This window comes from Solea senegalensis, linkage group LG15 (assembly GCF_019176455.1).
Source record: "Solea senegalensis isolate Sse05_10M linkage group LG15, IFAPA_SoseM_1, whole genome shotgun sequence".
Classification (NCBI taxonomy): domain Eukaryota; kingdom Metazoa; phylum Chordata; class Actinopteri; order Pleuronectiformes; family Soleidae; genus Solea; species Solea senegalensis.
This window is the reverse complement of record NC_058035.1, coordinates 12,950,053-12,971,001: the sequence shown is the minus strand read 5'-3', so window position 1 is coordinate 12,971,001 and position 20,949 is coordinate 12,950,053. Positions and strand designations below refer to the sequence as shown.

The 20,949-nt window shown below is 40.6% G+C and overlaps 1 protein-coding gene across 1 annotated transcript; it reads left to right on the top strand.

Moving 5' to 3' along the window:
* The first annotated feature begins 2,702 nt into the window (after positions 1–2,702).
* On the top strand, positions 2,703–20,655 carry btaf1 (BTAF1 RNA polymerase II, B-TFIID transcription factor-associated). Its single transcript, XM_044046338.1, has 38 exons — positions 2,703–3,144; positions 4,502–4,625; positions 4,991–5,105; positions 5,393–5,536; positions 6,426–6,625; positions 7,596–7,729; positions 7,978–8,107; positions 8,617–8,685; positions 8,801–8,890; positions 8,969–9,064; positions 9,306–9,482; positions 9,701–9,841; positions 9,972–10,096; positions 10,685–10,805; positions 10,973–11,077; positions 11,185–11,334; positions 11,530–11,672; positions 11,839–12,013; positions 12,139–12,342; positions 12,637–13,054; positions 13,216–13,400; positions 13,484–13,640; positions 13,907–14,016; positions 14,176–14,377; positions 14,535–14,683; positions 14,811–14,963; positions 15,535–15,656; positions 16,201–16,368; positions 16,532–16,609; positions 16,697–16,826; positions 16,920–17,061; positions 17,183–17,313; positions 17,621–17,743; positions 17,877–18,029; positions 18,185–18,396; positions 18,578–18,737; positions 19,054–19,224; positions 19,442–20,655. Exons 1-38 carry the CDS (start codon positions 3,131–3,133, stop codon positions 19,589–19,591), a joined length of 5,571 nt encoding a protein of 1,856 aa, XP_043902273.1. The 5' UTR covers positions 2,703–3,130; the 3' UTR covers positions 19,592–20,655.
* The last annotated feature ends 294 nt before the right edge of the window (positions 20,656–20,949 follow it).

Sequence of the window (20,949 nt, the reverse complement as noted above, 5' to 3'; positions counted from 1 at the left end):
GGCCATTCTCCTCAAACCTCTGGCAATGCATTCCACCCAGTGAACAGCTGCACATGGAATTTGGACCATTCTCTGTAAATCCTAGTGATGCTTGAGTGTGAAAATCACAATGGATCAGTAGTTTTTGAAATACTCAGACCAGCCCGTCTGGCACTAACACCTGTGCCACGTTTAAAGTCATTCAAATCACTTTTCTTCCAGATTCCGATGCTTGGTTTGAACATTGTGGTTCAACTTGCATGGCTGCCTTGTGATTGGCTGATTAGAAAGTTGTACTAACAACCAGGTGAACTGGTGTACATAATAAAGTGGACATACAGTACATGTAGTAAGTCATACTGTGAGCAATATGACTCCAAAAGTAAAGAACAAATTCAGATCAAATTTTCTGGAGATGTGGGTAATGGCCCAAGGAAATATCCTTTGTTTGCTTTAAACACACATATAAGAATATGTGTTCATGCTGTCATAATACACCATACAACAAACACAATTAAGAAATTCTATTATTCACCAGAAAGGGACATTTGAAAGAAATAGCTTATCAATAGAGTTGCATTGGACAGCTTAATCTGAGACTGAAACTCCAGTATATTCAAATGAGATGGAAAAGCCTGATATGTGCATTGCATCAAACCGTTTTGGGCTGCAGCAATGGAAATGTCTGTTGTCATAATTTGATAAGGTGTCAGCTGTATGCTTTATGATCACACCAATATATATTTTTTATAAGACTGTCTTCTTGACGTTTCCAGGAAAACCAAACTTCTTACAGAACACGTTTGCAAGCTGAAGCTTTGTCTAATTTTAAACATGTGTGGCTTCTAGATTCTGCAGCCGTCAGTAGGTGAAAACTGCGTCAGTTCAGTTTAAACCAGAACATGCATCAGTGAAAGTTCTAAATTAAATGTGTGTGATATTGCTGAGCAAAAGCCAACTGTGGATAGGAATGTGGTAAAAGACAATAAGCCCCAGCTATGCTCATGTCAATCTGTAAGATTTTCTTACTGCAGTCTGTATTGAAAATATCTATATTTTAAACAGTATGCAACACCAGCTTTGTTATTTTTATGTCTGTTGAAAGTTGGTCTTATATATTACTTCTTATTTTCCAAAAGCATGTTGATAATTCAATACTGTCATAGCTTTCACATAAGCACACATGGTATTCCACACTGTGAGGGCTTGAGCTTTTTTTAGACATTGTGTAATAATGTTTCATAACCAGAAACCCTGCAGACACACAAGGTGCTTATCGTGTGATGATATCATTTTGTTGTCAGATTCTGTGCAACTGATTTCTACAGTGATGCTTTAATGGGGTGATGAAAATGGTGTTAGATGTTAAGTCCATCATGGCTCTGCTATGGTATTCCTCTAACACATCAAAAGCATGCAGCATTCCCTTCTCTATATGACAATTTAATATTTGTGTTTACATAACAATCATAAATCAATGTTGGATAGGTTGCACACGTAAAAGTAAAGTAACACCTGCACCTGGAAGACAACGAATAACCCTTTAAACAACATTTTAAAAAATGGTTAAAAATGCATTTGTGATATTTAATTATCACATTCCCCTTCTACTTATTTGAACTTATGAAAATATAATCTATAAAATGAATTCCTCTGTGAGTAAACCTACTAACATACACAGCTCTTTGTATTTTTGTCCCAACACTGTCATGCATTATACTGGTGTCCTGATATCACAAACAAAATTTTGTTTTAAAAAAAAAATGGCATTACAGCAAAAGTGAGACTTCAAAATGACATTGTTGCAACACTTGGACAATAAAATACACATTTTATCGGGAGCTGGGTTCAGTTACAAGTGAGCAGCATCGACACAACCAACATAAAAAAATAATCCTGTATTCAAATTCATCTTAAATAATTACATCCAACTTGCACAGGTACAATCGATACACAAACACACATATCTAATTTAGTCTATTATAAGTCATCTTGATAATTATAGAGGCCCCATAAAGTGGGCTTCTAAAGTATTCTATTATATAGAATATAAGGCACGTATGTGCTTAAATATTGTATTTAGAAAAAACGAAAATAACAAATAGCAAATAACAAACTGAATTCACTGTTTATACCCAAATTTGAGCCGGCTCACGGGGCTTCTCAGAAATGACTCAAGCGTAACATTCAACGATTATTAGCCACTAGTTCTTCTGTAAATAACTGTATATTTATTACAGTTTTATTTATTATCATTATTACTGTTGCTTTACAATGATATACATACAGTATAATATAATAATAATTATTATTTTATATATATACATATTAGAATTAAGAATATCATTTCTGTTTAAAAAGCTTCTACATACTGGTGTATTAACCATTACAGAAACATAAAATATAATTTTGATAATAACATAAATAAGAATAAGAAAAAATATCAACATCTTTTTACATTATGTACTATGTATTAATATACACTTTTCATGATGAAAGTAGATGTGCTGCTTGTTTTTTTCCCCTGTTCATATATTGTATTATCTTAAAGGAATATTAAGAAATATTTTACAAAGAGTGATTGAGTGAGATTGAAATGTATCCCATTTGTCTCCCTTTTTTCTTTCCATCCGTTTCCCTTTTTAACGTGCTTACTGATTGGTTCGCCCTGATGCCTCTAGCCAATCAGCTTCCGCCTGCTATGGAGGAAGGAATAAATGCAAGATGGCTCCTCATATAAAAACAGTCTTCTTGGTCTCCCCCAACGTGCAACAAAATAACTCTTTACATCTTACGAGGTTGAAATATTTATCCGCCAAGAGCTCTGAAGGGTAGACCGAGCTGTAGATTGATATGCGTATGGTACTCGGCGAAATTTTCCCGGAGAAGATATCGAAGAGACAAGGAGAGGGACAACTTTGAAGCTATGAGGTGGTGGTGAAGCCGCTCCGCTCTCCTCGGCAGACAGACAGACTTGGTGTGGTCAGGCAGAAGCCTGGGCCCCGGCTAGTTAGCGATAGCTGCTAACTAGCTTAGACTTAATGTACTGCTGTCTGTTGCACTGGAAACGGTACAACAGCTTAGAGGAAACATCCTCAAATTACTGCTCACCTTTTGAATGCGGGCGTGAGAGGCCATACAGTTTTTGACCATGGCTGTATCGAGGTAAGTCTGTATTATGCTCACATGTGTCACTGTTATAGATGTGCCGACTTAAATTAACAATTGGCTAGCTAACTTGCTACGCTTGCTATTTTTTTTTATTTAGTAAAGAATGGAAAGGACGGCGGCTTCCAAGCTAACAGATTGTAACGTTACGTGGTGATTTAGATTCGGTGATATACTGAGCGTATACAGTATAATTCAGCTTCTACTCGTGCTTCCTGCAGGTGCGAAATTACAGCTCAAACTTCTTTTTAATTTCAGCGTTTCGTAGTTTGCTAATCTGCCTTTAAATACAGTTATCAAGGCGATGTCTCTCGGAGAAACAAACATGATAATAGAATCTCTGGTTCACTGTGCAGAGTTTAAGGGTTTTCTTGGAAACATTGTGGTTTGACAGTGTATTCACTTGGTAAGTTTTGATGCTTGAACTGTGGTCATTTTTGGACAGCATTGCTTTGATGTGATATTGGGGAGGGTTGTGCTTGTTTTGATAATTCCACGTGGTGTCGTGTTTGGCATGTGTTTTTTTTAGGTATTAGTGATACCCCAGGTCATGACCTGTTAAACTCTAATTCACTGCACACTTTATTAATAGACTGTTAATTACTTGAGTGAATGACCTACGAGTGATTTCCTAAACCCATCAAACCCATTAAACCCATCATGTACACGTACAATTGAACCTGCCATGTGTGGTACATACCTGAAGATTGTCGTGAAACATTATTCTTTACCACTAGTCTACTCCACAACAGGCTAACAGTCCATCTTAAATAAATGATATTGATACTACTGCACCACAAGTTGACATGTTTGACTAATGTTTACCTTTAGTGAACACTTGTGGTTTTGTCTCTTTACTCTGACTGTGCAGTGCACTTAGATTTTTAAGAGAAATCAAAGTATAAACTTAATATTGAATAGAGGTCATAAATAAACTAAACTTTGTCAAATAACATTTTGGATGGAAAGGTGCACATTGTGTCACAAGAACGTTTGTCATAATTTATTATTAAAAGGAAAACCGTGATCATGTTATTGTCCACTAACAGAGATCAAATTAGAGAGGGCACTGCTTAGTTTCCCACTGTGACTAATACCTTCTCCTTTGGGCTAAAACCTACATCCCCAGAAAATGTCATCACAGTTGACCTTTTATATTTTCAGTTGTGCCACAGACAAACGCAGCCAAAAACATAAGCTTCTTAGTAGAGGTAACTATTTTTTTCTGATTGGCAGTGGTCCTTAAACACTAGCTCATCAATGGTACAAGCGGAACCACAATGTTTATTTAGTGCTGTGGATTATTAACAGTCCGTAAGGTCTTGATCATGTTTTATCTGTCTCTCTAATTTAGACTTGATCGTTTGTTCATCCTGCTCGACACTGGAACAACACCGGTAACGAGGAAAGCAGCAGCCCAGCAACTTGGAGAAGTGGTCAAACTCCACCCACATGAACTCAATAACCTCCTATCAAAGGTGTGTGTTTGATACATACAGTACGTGTTGTAACATTTGCTCACATGCCTCCATAAAATAATGTCAAAAAAAACAAACATCTCCCATTTATATTTTGTAGACTTTACTATTAACAGCTCCACCACAGCATGGTATGAACGGTATTGTGTAATCTTAAACTGTGTTATAACTTTAAAATTGAGTATACAGCCCAGACTTATATGAACCTATCAAAATGACCCCCATAATAGCTTGACAAATAAGCAAACAGCAAGGGCACACATTTAGTTCTGAGTTGGCTGTTTTGCTTCCCTTACCTCTTAGGTCAGACATTTTCCTTAAAAGCTCAATGTGCTGTAAATCAAATCTATTTTGTCAATTGCAAGGTCTTGACCTACCTAAGGAGTCCCAACTGGGACACTCGAATAGCAGCAGGACAGGCTGTAGAAGCCATTGTGAAGAATATTCCAGAGTGGGACCCGGCTCCCAAGCCTAAAGAAGGTGAGCTCCTGGGCATGTTTACTAAAATACAGGTATTGGGGAAAAAATGTATATGTTGCACATATTCACATTATTTTTTAGACTATCTTTACCACACATGTGAAGTTGTTTATTACAGCACACTCTTGACATTAGACTTAAGATAGATCTTAACAAATATGTTGACTGAATTATTGATGCTATGCCCTTAAATATTTGTGTGAAAATGCCGTCATACAAAAATAACATTTGTGAATGTTTTCTCATCCTCCTGTCGTTTAATAATGTAACGTAATGTTTTCCTGTAGAGTCTTGTGAAGACTTATCCCCTGATGACTCCTCTTGTGACCGTTTGAGTTTCTATCACTTTGACATCTCCCGCCTACTCAAACATGGGGCCTCTCTGCTGGGATCTGCTGGGGCTGAGTATGAGCTGCAGGATGACAAAGCTGGTTTGTAATATTTATTTTTGTTTTCAGCTAAAGTATCGTCCACACTCTTGTATTTTAACACACGCATACAAATGAAATGGACTGTTGCACTGTTTTAATACTGTTTTAATACGTGGTATTTTAACTAGGGCTAAACAATTTTGAATAAATATTTGATTGCAATTGTACCATCATTCGCAATATCGCAGGGAATGGTAATTCTTACACTATTATTTTCATTTTAAAAACATTTCAAAATGAATACTGTGTGATATTTGTGCAGATCTGTGTGATCACAATGACATTGTTGCAACACTTGGACAATAAATTACATATCTATCACCCTATGTAAGCTGAGATTGGCGCAGAACCCCCACAACCCACATGGAAAATGGACTAGAAAACAGCTTTAGACCAACTTAAGCCTGCAATTTACAATTTTGTCAATTATCAGTTGATCGGTTGTTTTCTTGATTAATAGATTAACAAGTTAATAGTTTGGTTCATAAAATGTCAGTGTTTCCCTAACCTCAAAACAAATCTCCACAAACTAAAAGTTTTTTCTTTTCTCATTTTTTTGTCGTGGGGTTAATTGGCCAGAAGCCAATTTAATCAACCATTAAAATAGTTGACAGTTAAGTAAATTAAGTAAATTGCTAAATAATCGCTTGCAACAGCAAACGATTATTTAGCATTTGTTGCAGACCTAATCCAGATGTGAACAAACTGGATTTTTGTCGTGTCCTTTGTCACGTTTGCTCAACAACATTTGTATATTATTTAAAATGTGGAGCTCATCATCAAGCTGCCGTTTGTTCACACTGACCCTTACATTCACGTACACATACTCTGTATTTCTCATCTACTGTGTACTCCTATCTGATTGCTGAGACCTCTTGTTATTTTTCAGGGGAGATAGACCCTAAGGAACGCCTTGCTCGCCAGAGGAAGCTTCTTCAGAAGAAATTGGGTTTGAACATGGGTGCTGCCATGGGAATGGACACAGAGGAGCTGTTCAATGATGAGGACCTTGACTACAACTGTCAACCCAGTGGATTTGCAGCACATGGCAGCAAAGCAACAGTTGGATTCAGCTCCCACAACCATGTAGTAGGTTTAATTTTTGTGTCTTTCTCTTTTAGTCAGCTCAGTCATTTGGCATCTCTCTGTGTCCTATGTCCCTGTAAGGTCCTGAGTGCACCTTTAGATTCAATTCAACTTTATTGTCATTGTAAAGTAAAGAAATGCATAATAAATAAATAAAAGTCAAGGTTAATGAGGAGCTCAAAATAGCTATGTACAATATTAATACACAATACTTGTGTATTTATAAGGTTGTATTTACAAATGAAATATACAGTGATTAATGAATGTATAGTTGTGGATGTGTTATTGCACAAGTCCAGTGTGATGTGTATAGTTGCACACATCACACGGCTGTAAAATTGTGTTATTGTCGTCATTCAAAGTTTGGAAGACACAGCTGTGTGAACAAAGCTGTTGGTTCTGGAGCAGAGGCTCCTCTATCTCCTACTTGAGGGAAGCAGAGAGAACGGTCTGTGGTTTGTGTAGGTGGAGTCTTTTACAGAGATGTTGATAGGTTTTCAATGTAGTGAGTCTTGGGATCTACAGGTGCTGGTTTGTATGGGTGTCCAATAAAAAATATTATTTTTGTGAAATTGTACAAGTTCAAAACAAATTCTTGAGAAATTGTATTGTTTAGCTCCTCTTTGATGCTGGTAGCCTATGCTGAATTTGTGATAATAAAGTTGTGTTCATTCTTTGTCTGCTGCTTTATCCTCCACATGAGGGCTGTGGGTCACATTGTGTTCATAACATGCAATAAACTTCAATCCCGATTTTGGGATTTGTGATTGAGCACAGGTGTGTAATAACTTGCACATGAATAAATGGGGGAAAAATTAATTGTAGTTGGCCTGTTTTGAGCTGTTGATTTGGAACGTATTATAGATTCATGACTGTTGACTACAGACTTTGTTTATTAAATGATTAATTAGGTAATCTGTCCATTATTCTGGTGCACTGCAATGTGTAATTATCTCCTTATATTTGTTTTCAGCCTATTCATGCTGCTGAGCTGATTGATTCAGAGTTCCGGCCAGGCATGAGCAGTCGTCAGAAGAATAAGGCTAAGAGAATGGCTAAACTAGTAGCAAAACAGCGATCCAGAGATATGGATCCAAATGAAAAGAGGTATGAAATGCAAACCATGCACCCATCATATTCGACTATGGCTGGAGTTTTATCAAGCATCTACAGTACACTTGTTAAAAATTATACATTTTATACATACAGAGAGATCTTTCTTAATATTTAGCCAAATGTGTATTTGTTCCAAAAGATTGAACTCCTGTAATCTTGACAAATTTGGGTCCTTTGTGAAAAAAGTATTTATTGTAATGATGAACTCTATGGTCTCTATGTGGGTCTATGTCTTTTAGTAATGACAGTTTTGAGGGTGAACCTGAAGAGAAACGAAGGAAAACAACAAATGTAGTTATTGACCAACCAGCGACGGAGCATAAAGTCTTAATTGACAACGTTCCAGATAATTCCAGTCTTTCAGAAGAGGTAAGAAATGCTAATGACTTGATTATTCCAGGTTCATTGCTCCACATTTGTTTTTTCCAAGCACCACACATGCTAGAAAGTTGCAAAATGTACAGGAATACATTTCTGGGAACAATAAAAATTGATGAAACATGTTTCCTTATTTTGTGTAAAGGGAAGTGGGAAGTAGGAAGTACACAAGTTATTATTGTTGCTTCAAACTGTATGTACTAGTGATGTCCTCATTAAGCATTGGCCCTAATCCTGATCTGGGATCACAGTGCAACACCTCAGGGACCATTATTGTCATTATAGTGGTATCAGCCTTCTTTGTTTGGAAACAAATGGACACAGTTTGGGCTGCATTTTGTAATCCATGATATTTGCACACATGCTGTTAAATACATTAAGCATGTATTTATTTTACCCACAAATGTGAGTAAAATGTATACTCTTTTGAGCTCTAAACTATAAATGACAATGTATAAATAGTGCCTGTTCTATAAAGGTGATGTCTTGTTTTCCTTTAGTCACATGAATGGCCACTAGAGAGCTTCTGCGAGGAGCTCTGCAATGACCTCTTCAATCCTTCCTGGGAGGTAAAAACAGCACTTATTTTTAATTGAGATGATACTATACATTGTGTTTATTAGATTTACATTAATACATGTAAACAAATTTAATTTAATTTAAGTTTTATCTGACTGTTTACAGGTACGTCATGGTGCCGGTACAGGTCTCAGAGAAATCATCAAGTCCCATGGGGCCGGGGGTGGAAAGTTGGTGGGAAGTACTGTAGAACAGGTAAATCTTAATCCCTTTTAGGTTTTTCAAAGCTACTTTGCGAAATAAATGCAAGAGTTATGTGATTTTTCTGTTTAGATGTTGCGGCAACATCAGGAGTGGATCGAGGACCTGGTTATTCGGCTGCTCTGTGTCTTTGCCCTGGACCGTTTTGGGGATTTTGTATCTGATGAGGTAGGTCTTTTTAAACTGAGTGAAGCTCCTAAAAAAAAAACACCATACCATCCTCCGATGGACATAATAGAATATGCCACGGTGTGATTATTGTGATCAAACAACATCGTATGTAGTGAAAATGTGCAACTGATAAGTCTGTAAGATGTTCTGTCAAAGTGTAACTTTTTCTAGCTGCAGTTGTTTTGTGTTATCCAACCCTTTTGTGTTTTGTTCATCCTCAATCTCTGTCTCTGTTCAGGTGGTGGCTCCTGTAAGGGAGACGTGTGCCCAGACACTTGGTGTTGCCCTTCGCCACATGAATGAAACTGGTGTTTCCATGACGGTGGACGTGCTGCTAAAGCTGCTTAAAGAGGACCAGTGGGAAGTCCGTCATGGAGGTCTGCTGGGAATCAAGTATGCACTGGCTGTGCGACAGGTACCACCTGTTTTTGGTATACATAATTAGATGCTGAATAAGCACAGCAGGGTAATACAGTGTACTTGATTTGAGCCATATGGTCATGATTGAAAACTGTGGGGGGTAGGTGCATGAAGGTGCATGAATGAAAAGGGAGAGATGCCACTGTAGATGCCAATCTTACCAATCCATCTGCATTGATCTTCATGTGTGTGCTCTTGTGATGTGTTTCTTAGGATTTGATCTCTATCTTGCTGCCTCGGGTGCTTCCTGCCATCACTGTAGGCCTACAGGACCTAGACGACGATGTCAGAGCTGTGGCGGCTGCAGCCCTCATCCCTGTAGTGGAAGGCTTGGTCCGACTTCTTCCCAGTAAGGTCAGAGAAACAAAAACAATACTCTTCATCATCAGGTTTTCACTCTCTGCTGAAGTTTGTCAACTCTAAGCAGTTGTTTACCAGACCGTCCTTGCTTCATCCTAGTTTATTTGTAAAATCTCTCTCTCAGGTGCCCTTTATAGTGAACACACTATGGGATGCTCTTTTAGACCTGGATGACCTCACTGCTTCCACCAACAGCATCATGACATTGCTGTCCTCATTGCTCACTTATCCCCAGGTTCGACAGTGCAGGTCAGTCATTTAAGGCCATATGCTGTCTCAAAGTGATTCTAATTGAATTCTTGAATGATGAGTGGGAGACGGGGCCAGCTCACTAACATTAAATCTTGTAATGATGGTGTTCTCCTAAGAGAGGATACAAAGTTAGAAGCAAAATGTCAGGTGGATACTGTTGTGGTTATGTAGACTACGGAATTAAGGACATTTGTATTTTTAAATCAACATCAAGTGAATGGAGATTTGGTTACTAGTGGGTTAAACATATTAGAAGACATGGCCATGTGATATTTATGTATTGGGATCAAAAGCCTACTATGAGCTAATATTGAGAAGCTCATCTATTCTGTCAGCAGGCTGAATGTAGGCAAATGTTCTCCGGATTTCTCAAGGCAGTGTGTTATTACTAGGAAGATGGCCCAACTTGACTTACATAAAAGCACACAATCTGTAGCAACTCTGTTCCGTGGTAGACATGCACTAACACAGTTGGATCATTTCAAACCTTATGTGTAATCTTGTATTCCTTTTTAAAATAAGAATCTTACCTGACCCCACTGTCACACTTTGCCGCATTTTCATACACTTTCTCATCCTCTCTAGCATGCAGGAGTCTTTAACCGTCCTGGTTCCTCGGGTCTGGCCATTCTTGAGACACACTATATCATCAGTGAGACGTGCTGCTCTGGAAACCCTTTTCACCCTGCTGTCCAAAGCTGACCAGGTAAATGAGGGTGAATGAACATTGATGTAAATTATGCCAGAACAGTTTGTTGAAACTGATGTAGAAAATGTATTGTTAATGTTTTCAGGTGTCACTACATTTCTTGAATGCTTGTTAATATCTCTTGTTTCTGATGAAGCAGTGATTTTATTTATTTTGTTGTCTAGAGCTGTGCAATGTGGATCAACCCCATCCTACAAGAGATGCTGCGGCACATCTTCCAGTCCTGCATACTGGAGAGCAACGAGGAAATCCTTGAACTAATCCAAAAGGTTTGATTCATGACCTCCAAATCTTAAGACTAATAAGATAGGTGACACAAATAAAATTTCTATACTTTAATGTTATGCAGTTTGTTGACGTGTTTCCCTTTGTACAGGTGTGGATGGAGCTGCTGTCTCAGGCTCCCCAGCAGTACATAGTTGCAGCCAGTTGTCCATGGATGGGTTCCTGGCTTTGTCTCATGATGCAGGCCTCACACATTCCTATAGACCTGAATATGCTGCTGGAAGTGAAAGCTCGCTCCAAGGTATCACTCTTTACCACATAGCAAAACTTGAATGGAATTGTATCCTTATCTTCTGTTGTCTTAGGATAGTTGTGCGCTTGTGTTGGGTTGTTTTTTGGGCATTTTTTGTTCACTCAGAGCAACATTCGTAGTGTCACATGAAATTAATGTTTTATTTACTTAAAACATGATAATTATGTTGTTTTGTTGCAACAGGATAAGGCTGGTGCGAAGGCACGTCAGGGCACCATCCAGGTAAAGGAGACAGTCCAGGAATATATAGCGGGTGCAGAGACTGTGACTGATGATCCACTGACAAGAGACTATGTAGTAGTTCGAGCTCGCCTCATGGCTGCCAAGTAAGTTTTCAGTGTTGCATTGGTAAGGAGGTTATCTGTGCTGCTCTTCAGGTTAATGTGTGATTTTGCTTTTTAAAAGTAAGGAAAAATTCAGTTTCAAGATAATTTTATGAGATGCTCACAGTCCTGACGGGGTTTCCCCTGCTCTCTTATCTCTGTATTCCAGATTGCTGGGGGCTTTGTGTAGATGTATCTGTGACCCTCAGCTAAACGCTGCATCTCAGGAGATCCGACCAGCTGAGTCTTTAGGCCAGCTGTTGCTCTTCCACCTCAACTCAAAGTCTGCCCTGCAGCGCATAGCTGTGTCTCTGGTGCTTTGTGAGTGGGCTGCAATGCAGAAGGTGAAATGCTTGACCTCTGAGTTTGTTTATTGTAAAAATTAGTTTTAAATCAACACCTTTTTGGATTTAGAATGAGACCTAAAACATATATGTAATACTCCAATATCTCTCTTTGCATCTATCAGGATTGTCAGGTGGTGGTGTCCATAGTGCAGCCTCGTCTTCTGGCCATTCTGTCAGAGCACTTGTACTATGATGAGATTGCGATTCCCTTCACACGCATGCAGAATGAGTGCAAGCAACTCATTGCATTGCTAGCTGATGCCCACATAGACCTTCAAGACCGCCTCAGTTGTAGCGTTTTCACCATTGACCAAGCCAATGAGCTGGTAAGTCAGTCACATCCACAAACTAAACTTCACTCTTGCAACTTCTAAGGAATCGTCGCACAGGGGAGTCCCTCTGTCAAGTGTTTAAAGTTTAATGAAATAAATTGAAAGACTGAATATGTGCATGGAACAAATTGTCCTTGGAAGACCACCAGTAACACTACTCTTGAAACCTAATAAAGTAACACAAAGTTGTCGGAGTATTGGTTTTGTATCCTCCGCTCCAAAGTTTGATAGATATTGCGGATCTCTTTCATTCCAGGGACTCACTTTCCTCTCTCACTCTTTCCCTAGGTAACCTCCATCTTTACACAGTCAACAGCAGGTCTGAATGTGTCAAAGCAGTGGCAGGCCCTGGACGGTAAACGGCAGCAGGCTCAAGCAACAGTGACGGAGACCAGTACAGAGTGGCAGCAGCTGCATCTACGTGTCCACATGTTCACCGCCTGCGCAGTGATCAACCTGCAAGCGCTTCCAGACAAGCTCAACCCTCTGGTCAGGCCTTTGATGGAGGTCATTAAGCGAGAGGAGAACACCCTGATTCAGGGTTTTGCTGCTTCTTTTATATCTAAACTGTTGCAGCAGTGTGCTGGACGTTCCCCATGCCCCAACCCCAAGATCATCAAAAACCTTTGTGCTTCAGCCTGCGTAGACTCTTTAGTCACACCCTCATCTGCCTTCCCTGTTCCCTCCACGCAGGACAATGCAAAGGGTAAGAGCTGTTGAAGCGTGGGCTTCTATTCATCAAGGTTATCGTAATTGTCAATCCACGTCTGTAAAGTCAATGCTGCTGTAAGAGTGGCATTTACTTCACTATATGCTGACACTTTCCAGGTTTCTGAGCATTTCTGTCTCCATTTCTTTTGCGATCAGGTGGTGGGCTGGAGAAAGATGGCATGTACCACACAGTTAACAAAACCTGCGGCATCATCACACTGTACCGTCACCAAAGAGCAGCGTTTGCCATTACCAGTAAGAGAGGACCAGCCCCTAAAGCCCCAAAGACTCCCTCCACAGAGCTTCCTTCTGGCAGCACTATCAGCACTGAAAATGATGAGGTACAGCGGTTTACCATTTAACATGTAGCTCGTACTGGCTACAAATTGTTCTCACCCCTTCATGTGCTTTCTTCCCTTTTTAGAGCAGAAAGCCATTTCTCGTTCAAAGAAGAGGGGCAGAATTCTGCCTAACAACTGTTGCCAGGCACTTTGGTGCAAACTTCACCAAGTCTCTACCATACCTCTGGGAGAACACAGTGGGACCCCTGAGGACAGTGGTGACTGAAAATCAGTCCATTGGTATGTATATTGGTCTTTAAATATCTGGTGGTTTTTTGTAGTTTGACTTCAGTCATTTTAATATACTGCTGATGTTTTGAACCTGTAATTATCTTGAAATCATTCATGTTAACACTAAAAGGGTTAGCATCCTGACAGATAAAGTGAAACCTTAAAATTCAATGTGCTAAGGCAAAGAGTCTGATGGACAAAATGTGAGTGTTTATGTACTTTCAGTCAGGACCATAAAATGTCAGTATTGAGTGGTTTTCTCTTGTATGTTCCAGATAGGAAAGTCCAACTGGAGAGGGGAGACACTGCAGCCCAGGAACTGGTCAACTCCCTGCAAGTTCTGGAGGTTATTGCTGGGGCCATGAGTTGTGAACTCAAACTTTTGGTATGATTGACTCATCAATGCTCTGTCGCTCTTTTAACTAGTTCAATTACAGGAATAGTTAGGATGGTATCAGGGTTTCCAAAATGGAAAGTGGTGAGGGCATCTTTGAAGTTAATAACCCTTGATTGATTAAACTTCTTTTGTTGTGATGCACTGTAGCTACTGGAGCACTTGCCACATCTGTTCACCTGCCTGCAGCACCCATACACAGCGGTGCGTCACATGGCTGCACGCTGTGTGGGTGTGCTTAGTAAGCTGGCAATGCTGGAGACGATGAACAGTTTTCTGGAGTGTGTACTCCCCTGGTTGGCTGCCATTGAGGACTGCACCAAACAGGAGGGAGCCATAGAGGCTCTAGCTTGTATCCTTACCACAGTTGCATCTATTCAGTTTGTATCATCATATAGTTCAAATTCATTGCAAAACAAATTTGCTGTGATGTGGGTTCATAAGTAATGTAAAGTTGTTGCTGTGTCATTTCCATACACTATACTTTCCTTGACCACTGCGTTCACTAGGTGTCATGGAGCAGCTGGATGTAGACATTGTACCTTACATCGTGCTGCTTGTTGTACCGGTACTCGGCCGTATGAGTGACCCCAGCGATAGTATTCGTTTTATGGCCACGCAGTGCTTTGCCACACTCATCCGACTGCTGCCACTGGAGGTAGGAGCATCCAAACCCAAAGTTAAAATGCAGTTTTAAGCAAACTAAATATACCAGTCACTGAGTTTCATGGTGGTCAGTAATTAGTGTTTCACTTTTGTCATATTGTTCTCCTCTTGTTGATCAGGCTGGCATACCAGACCCCCCAGCCATGTCCGCTGACCTTATCCGCCAGAAAGCCAGAGAGCGCCACTTCCTGGAGCAACTGTTGGATGGAAGAAAGTTGGAGAATTATAAGATTCCGGTGCCTATTAAAGCTGAACTCAGGAAGTACCAGCAGGTGTGTGTCAGTTTTCTGGTTTCACTGCATCTCTGCGATACCCCCTCAAGCAGCAGTCAAATAATTCACACCCTGATATTTTACACATTTAAATAACTCCTGGAAGACTTGAGTGTTTGGTGTCAGCCTTGTTTCTATACCTCGAGCATGAGCATGTCACTGCCAGATTCAGGAATTGCCTTCACTGCTGCAGGCTGGCAAGGTAGACAACAAAAGACACGGAGAAGAAATGTTTATTCCTGACGGGATAGATTTAAAGCAGTCAAAGGGGGGTGGGGGGGGAAGGAAGGGGGTGAGCAGTTTCAGTCTATACATTTTGATTGCTGGCAGCTCTGCTCAGAGCATCCATCAATCTCTTTAATAGAGCAGTGCAGAAATCTCATTAAAAAGCTGGTACCAATGTTGGGCAACACGTTGCTGCCATGTCCTTAACAACTCTTCCTTAATTGCCTGGGAAGTGTCACTCTGAACTCGCCAACTGCAGTTCAAATGGACCGGCTGCTCTTATGTCTGCTTTAATGAACACATTTGTGTGTTGGTATGTTCAGTGTCAACTTATCTCATATTATAGGATGGAGTGAACTGGCTATCCTTCCTGAACAAATACAAGCTGCACGGGATCCTGTGTGATGACATGGGTCTTGGCAAGACGCTGCAGTCCATCTGCATTCTGGCAGGAGATCACTACCTCAGGTACAGAGTCCTAACAGCACTGGGGTTTCACTTGTACAGTGCCAGACACCAAGCATCACTAATATGGCCATTCCTCCAGAGCACATTTGTGTTTAATGTAAAATATGTGCTTGATATGCTTTGCATATAAACTGTTAAAGTATGTGTCCGATACTGATGTTATCGGTGTTGCAGCTGATGTTGTGAAGTCTTTCTTTCCCTGTATTTTGACCTCACTCGATCCACATCTTTTTGTGAGGGTACACTTTTCATCAACATGCGTTTTTAATTTGGCTACAGTTGTAATTGAAAGAACTTGAAGAAGCTAAACTAATTGTGTTAAACACTGAGTGTGAAAAATGGTTTAAAACTATGACTAAATGCTTTTAAACTATGTCTAAATGTAAATAACAAATAGTCTAAGCAGTTCATAAATCAACAGTGATTTGTCCCAGTTCTGATGCACTGGTTTGATATCGTTTCTTTCTTTGTCATTTTTTATGTTTAAAGTTCTGCGTAAGTAAAGTAAACTTAACTAAACCTTAATGTGTGATGACGATTTCAGGGCACAGGAATATGCCAAGACTAAAGCCGCAGACTGCAGCCCCCTGCCCTCCCTGGTGGTCTGTCCTCCCACACTGACTGGCCACTGGGTGGACGAGGTTAGCAAGTTCTGCAGCAGAGAATACCTCTACCCACTGCACTACACTGGGCCTCCTACAGAGAGAATGCGGCAAGTGACATTGCAGTTTACTCCACGGGAATGATTCATGTGCTCGTTTTTGGTGCCACAGAACAAAGCTTGTTTTGTAATGACTGGGGTTAATGTTATCTCATAAATATTGTGTTATGTGTGTACAGCAAGCAAACTCACTGATCACAATTTTTCTTTTCAGGTTACAACACCAAGTGAAGAAACACAATCTTGTGATAGCCTCTTATGATGTTGTGCGGAATGACATTGACTTTTTTAAGTGAGTACTGTGTCAGTTACAACAATGACCATTTTTTGTCTTTCAGTTGTAATCTCGTTGTATAAACAAATCTGTTTTATATTTCAGAAATATCAAGTTCAATTACTGTATTCTTGATGAGGGTCATGTCATCAAGAATGGGAAAACCAAACTGTCCAAAGCCATTAAACAGTTGGCTGCCAACTTCCGGGTGATCCTGTCAGGAACACCCATTCAGGTAAGACGCCATCTTCGGTCTCAAAAAAAAATCGTACTTGGAGTTTGTCCTTCTTTCACTGTTGGTAAATGTCTTTTTCATTTCCTTTTCAAGAACAATGTCCTAGAGCTCTGGTCATTGTTTGACTTCCTCATGCCAGGATTCCTTGGAACAGAACGGCAGTTTGCTGCACGCTATGGTAAACCAATCTTGGCTAGTCGTGATGCTAAAAGTTCTTCACGGGAGCAGGAGGCAGGTATGTCGGCTATCTGTCGCCAAAAACACAATAAATTTGTTTTCCTTTTACAAATGTTTCAGTTTTTTACAAAGAGCTGTGTAGAGGAGTCTAGGATATGAACACTGAATTCTCCCATTAGGTGTCCTGGCGATGGAGGCCTTGCATCGACAGGTGCTACCCTTCCTTCTTAGGAGAATGAAGGAGGATGTCCTGCAGGACCTTCCTCCTAAAATCATTCAGGATTATTACTGCAACTTAAGTCCTTTACAGGTTTGTGAAATATCAAAATGATTCCGGTGTCTAAAGGCAAACGGCTGGTCCATCTCTACTGACACTTTTATACACACTATTGCCTAATTTTCTTGCTATTGTTTGTTTTGTAGTGAAAGTTTACAGCTCATTAATCTGAAGGCAAGATAAAGGCAGTCCATTCAAGTTTACTCTGTTATAAATGAGATGAACGCTGAGATAATTCTACTTTCAAGTGGGAGTAAAGTGTGGCATTTGCCACAGGTGCTGCTGTTGCACAACAGTAGCCTTAGTTTAAAATCTTGGTATTTTTCCTCACCACCTTCAGGTTCAGCTGTATGAAGACTTTGCAAAGTCTCGAGCCAAGGCCAATGTTGAGGACACCATCACTGTGCCCTCTACAGAGGAGGAGGAAAAACCCAAATTGAAAGCCACAGGCCACGTCTTTCAGGTACAGGTTTTTCAGTTAGAATCAATGTTCATCACAGGGTCACTGAATGTAAACCTAGCCTGCAACAACAAAAACGTGAAAAGGTGCCCTTCTGACCATGCACTAATGTTTTCCCTCATGCGTAAATGTTCAGGCCCTGCAGTACCTGCGCAAGCTGTGCAACCACCCCAGCTTGGTGTTGACGTCACAGCATCCAGAGTACAAACGCATCACCGAGCAGTTGGCAGGTCAAAACTCCAGCCTGCGGGACATTCAGCACGCACCCAAACTCTCCGCTCTCAAACAGGTAATGTGCTGGAAAGTCTGCATTTATATTCACCATGCCTCACTGCTGCTTACGTCATCCCTAATGTGGAGTTGTAAATATTCTAATCATGTCCTAGTGTTGAGACGTTCTTTGCATGAAATCACATTCCCCTGATGATCATCTCTGTTCTCCAGTTGTTGTTGGACTGTGGTCTTGGTGGTGGAGCAGGATCAGAGGGCGGCACTGAGGCAGTGGTTGCCCAGCATCGTGTGCTCATTTTCTGTCAGCTCAAGAGCATGCTGGACATCGTAGAGCACGATCTGCTGAGACCCAAACTGCCCACCGTCACCTACCTGAGGCTGGATGGCAGTGTGCAGGCTGGCCTGCGCCACTCCATCGTTTCAAGGCCAGTGGATTTATTTATGTATTTATTTAAATGAACACAGTATAGGATTGCTCTCAGGGTCCCCCTACAGTTGGGAAATGGTATTGTTGCAGCTGTAGTAAAATATGTCACAGTAACATGTGCACTTAACACTGTTTTTGTGACGTTCAATTTTTTCTTTGCTTTTGTTTCAATGACACAGGTTTAACAACGACCCATCCATTGACGTGCTGCTGCTGACCACGCATGTAGGTGGTCTTGGTCTGAACCTGACTGGTGCAGATACTGTGGTGTTTGTTGAACATGACTGGAACCCAATGAGGGACCTGCAGGCCATGGATCGTGCCCATAGGATAGGACAGGTACTGGGTTTGATACATGTGCTGTGTTTCTCAGCTTAGTGAAATTTCAATCTATTAAATAATTTCATATGCTACTGACACTGAATCCAAGATGCTTCTGCAGCTGCACAGTAGGATGTGTGGATTGTTCATCAGTGTTTCCTTAATGCATTATTAAACACGGCCTTTTGAACCACATTGGATTGTGTGACATTGCCGCTCTTGTCTGAAGCCAGTGATGCAAATTGAACCAAATTAAACTGTCGGGGGGGGAGATTGTCCTACTCCTTTTAATATGTCCCACTTATTTTTGTGTATTGTGTTTTGCTTTGTGTAGAAACGGGTTGTGAACGTGTACAGGCTGATCACACGGGGAACACTGGAGGAGAAAATAATGGGTCTGCAGAAATTCAAGATGAGCATCGCCAACACGATCATCAGCCAAGAGAATGCCAGCCTGCAGAGCATGGGCACGGATCAGCTCCTCAACCTCTTCACTCTTGATAAGGTGAGAGCTCCAAGTCTTTCTATCTCTGGGGACAAAGACTGGACAGTTATCATGAACTCACTATCTCTCCCCTCAATCTTGCACTGTTGGTTGTCTCTGTATGCCTTACTATTGTATGATTGACATTCCTGTGTATTCTCATCATAACTCACACACCCTCATGTCTGCTTCGTCTCCACATGTTTGGCTGAACGTCCTCCTGTGTAATTTGTTTCAGGATGAAAAGGGCGATAGGGGTGAGCAGACACCATCGACCTCAGGAAAGTCCTCCATGAAGTCGGTGCTGGACGGCCTGGGCGAGTTATGGGACCAGCAGCAGTATGACACCGAGTACAACCTGGACAGCTTCATGCACTCCCTACAGTAGCAGCCTCCATTTGCTGGCCAAATAGGACCTTGTCAGAGACCAAGGAGACTTCCTACTGCTGCAGTTATTTGCCCTGTTCCCAAACCCCACCATCAGAAAGTTAACTATAAAGAGTCACTGATGGATCATTGTTACAGTACGGGTCCCGAGCAATAACTAAACACAGCCCAAATAAGAACTGAATTTATATTTTAGTGTGTGGTTGTGGTAAGTTAGGCTGCAACAGTGTTTGAACATTTTTCTTGACATTTCTGAACATTGTCAGAGATTTAATAATTCCCCAAAAAAAGTCAGGTTTTTCAACAAACCTGTTACAAATCTGAATATAAGGTACAGTGATGATGTACTACGATTAACAAAGGTCTTCAGTGTTTGTTTGGATAAAAGCAGCCTCACCACTACGTACAGTGATGTTATGCTATCAAGCTCAAAGTGTATCGTACTTGCATAGTAATGCTTTCCAGTCACAGCGTCAGGTGCTACTTTTACAGCCCACTGCACTTCTCGTCCTTTGCCAGAGTATACAGTGTTCACTGCTTCAGACAGCATTACCCAGTTGCGCCTCCCTGCCCCTTCTGTCGTCACAAAGTCTTAAAAGCACTGCTGTACCCACACACGCCTGTCAACGAACACCTCTGTTTACAAACATGTTTTGTATGGCAAAAGGAAATGGAGCGATAGTGCTAAGTTTGCTGGGGAAACCACAGGATGTCATCAGCGTTGGGTCAACTCAGGAGCTGTTTGTGCTCAACAAGATGACTTTAATCCACCAGGTGGTGCAGTTCCTTTTTGTACGTTCATTAAAAGAATCTGTTCCCTGGACCTGTGGCCGTCATGAGGCTGTGGTGGAGAACTGATCTGTGTGTGTTGTCCAGTGTAGTAATAGCCTGGAAAAGCACTGCACTTGAAGCAGCAGTTTCAGCTTTGCTCCATGACCAGTCAACTGGTACCTGAAACTTGTCACAAGTATTTTAAAAAAAGAATAATAGGCTTGTACATATTTCTGTAATTGCTGCTTTTTGTTTATGATTGTGGGATTGTAATAAATTCTACAGACCTTTGAACTACACCTCTATTTTTTTCCCTTATGCATGTTATTGGTGATGACCAGTAGATGGCACAGTTGTACATTGAAGAACAAGAAATATGGTATGGGAAAGGATGCATGCAAAAGACCACAATGTTTCACAGTGTCATACAACTATGTTTAATAAGATTTGCTTATTAGTACAGAAAAATTAAGATGGGGACTACAAACTCTGAAGTGGTAGTAAGCGTTAGCAGCACTGAACTTCATGTTTTACTGCAAAAAGTTCAACCATATAGATCTAAGTCAACAGGCTCAAAAAAGCCTCACC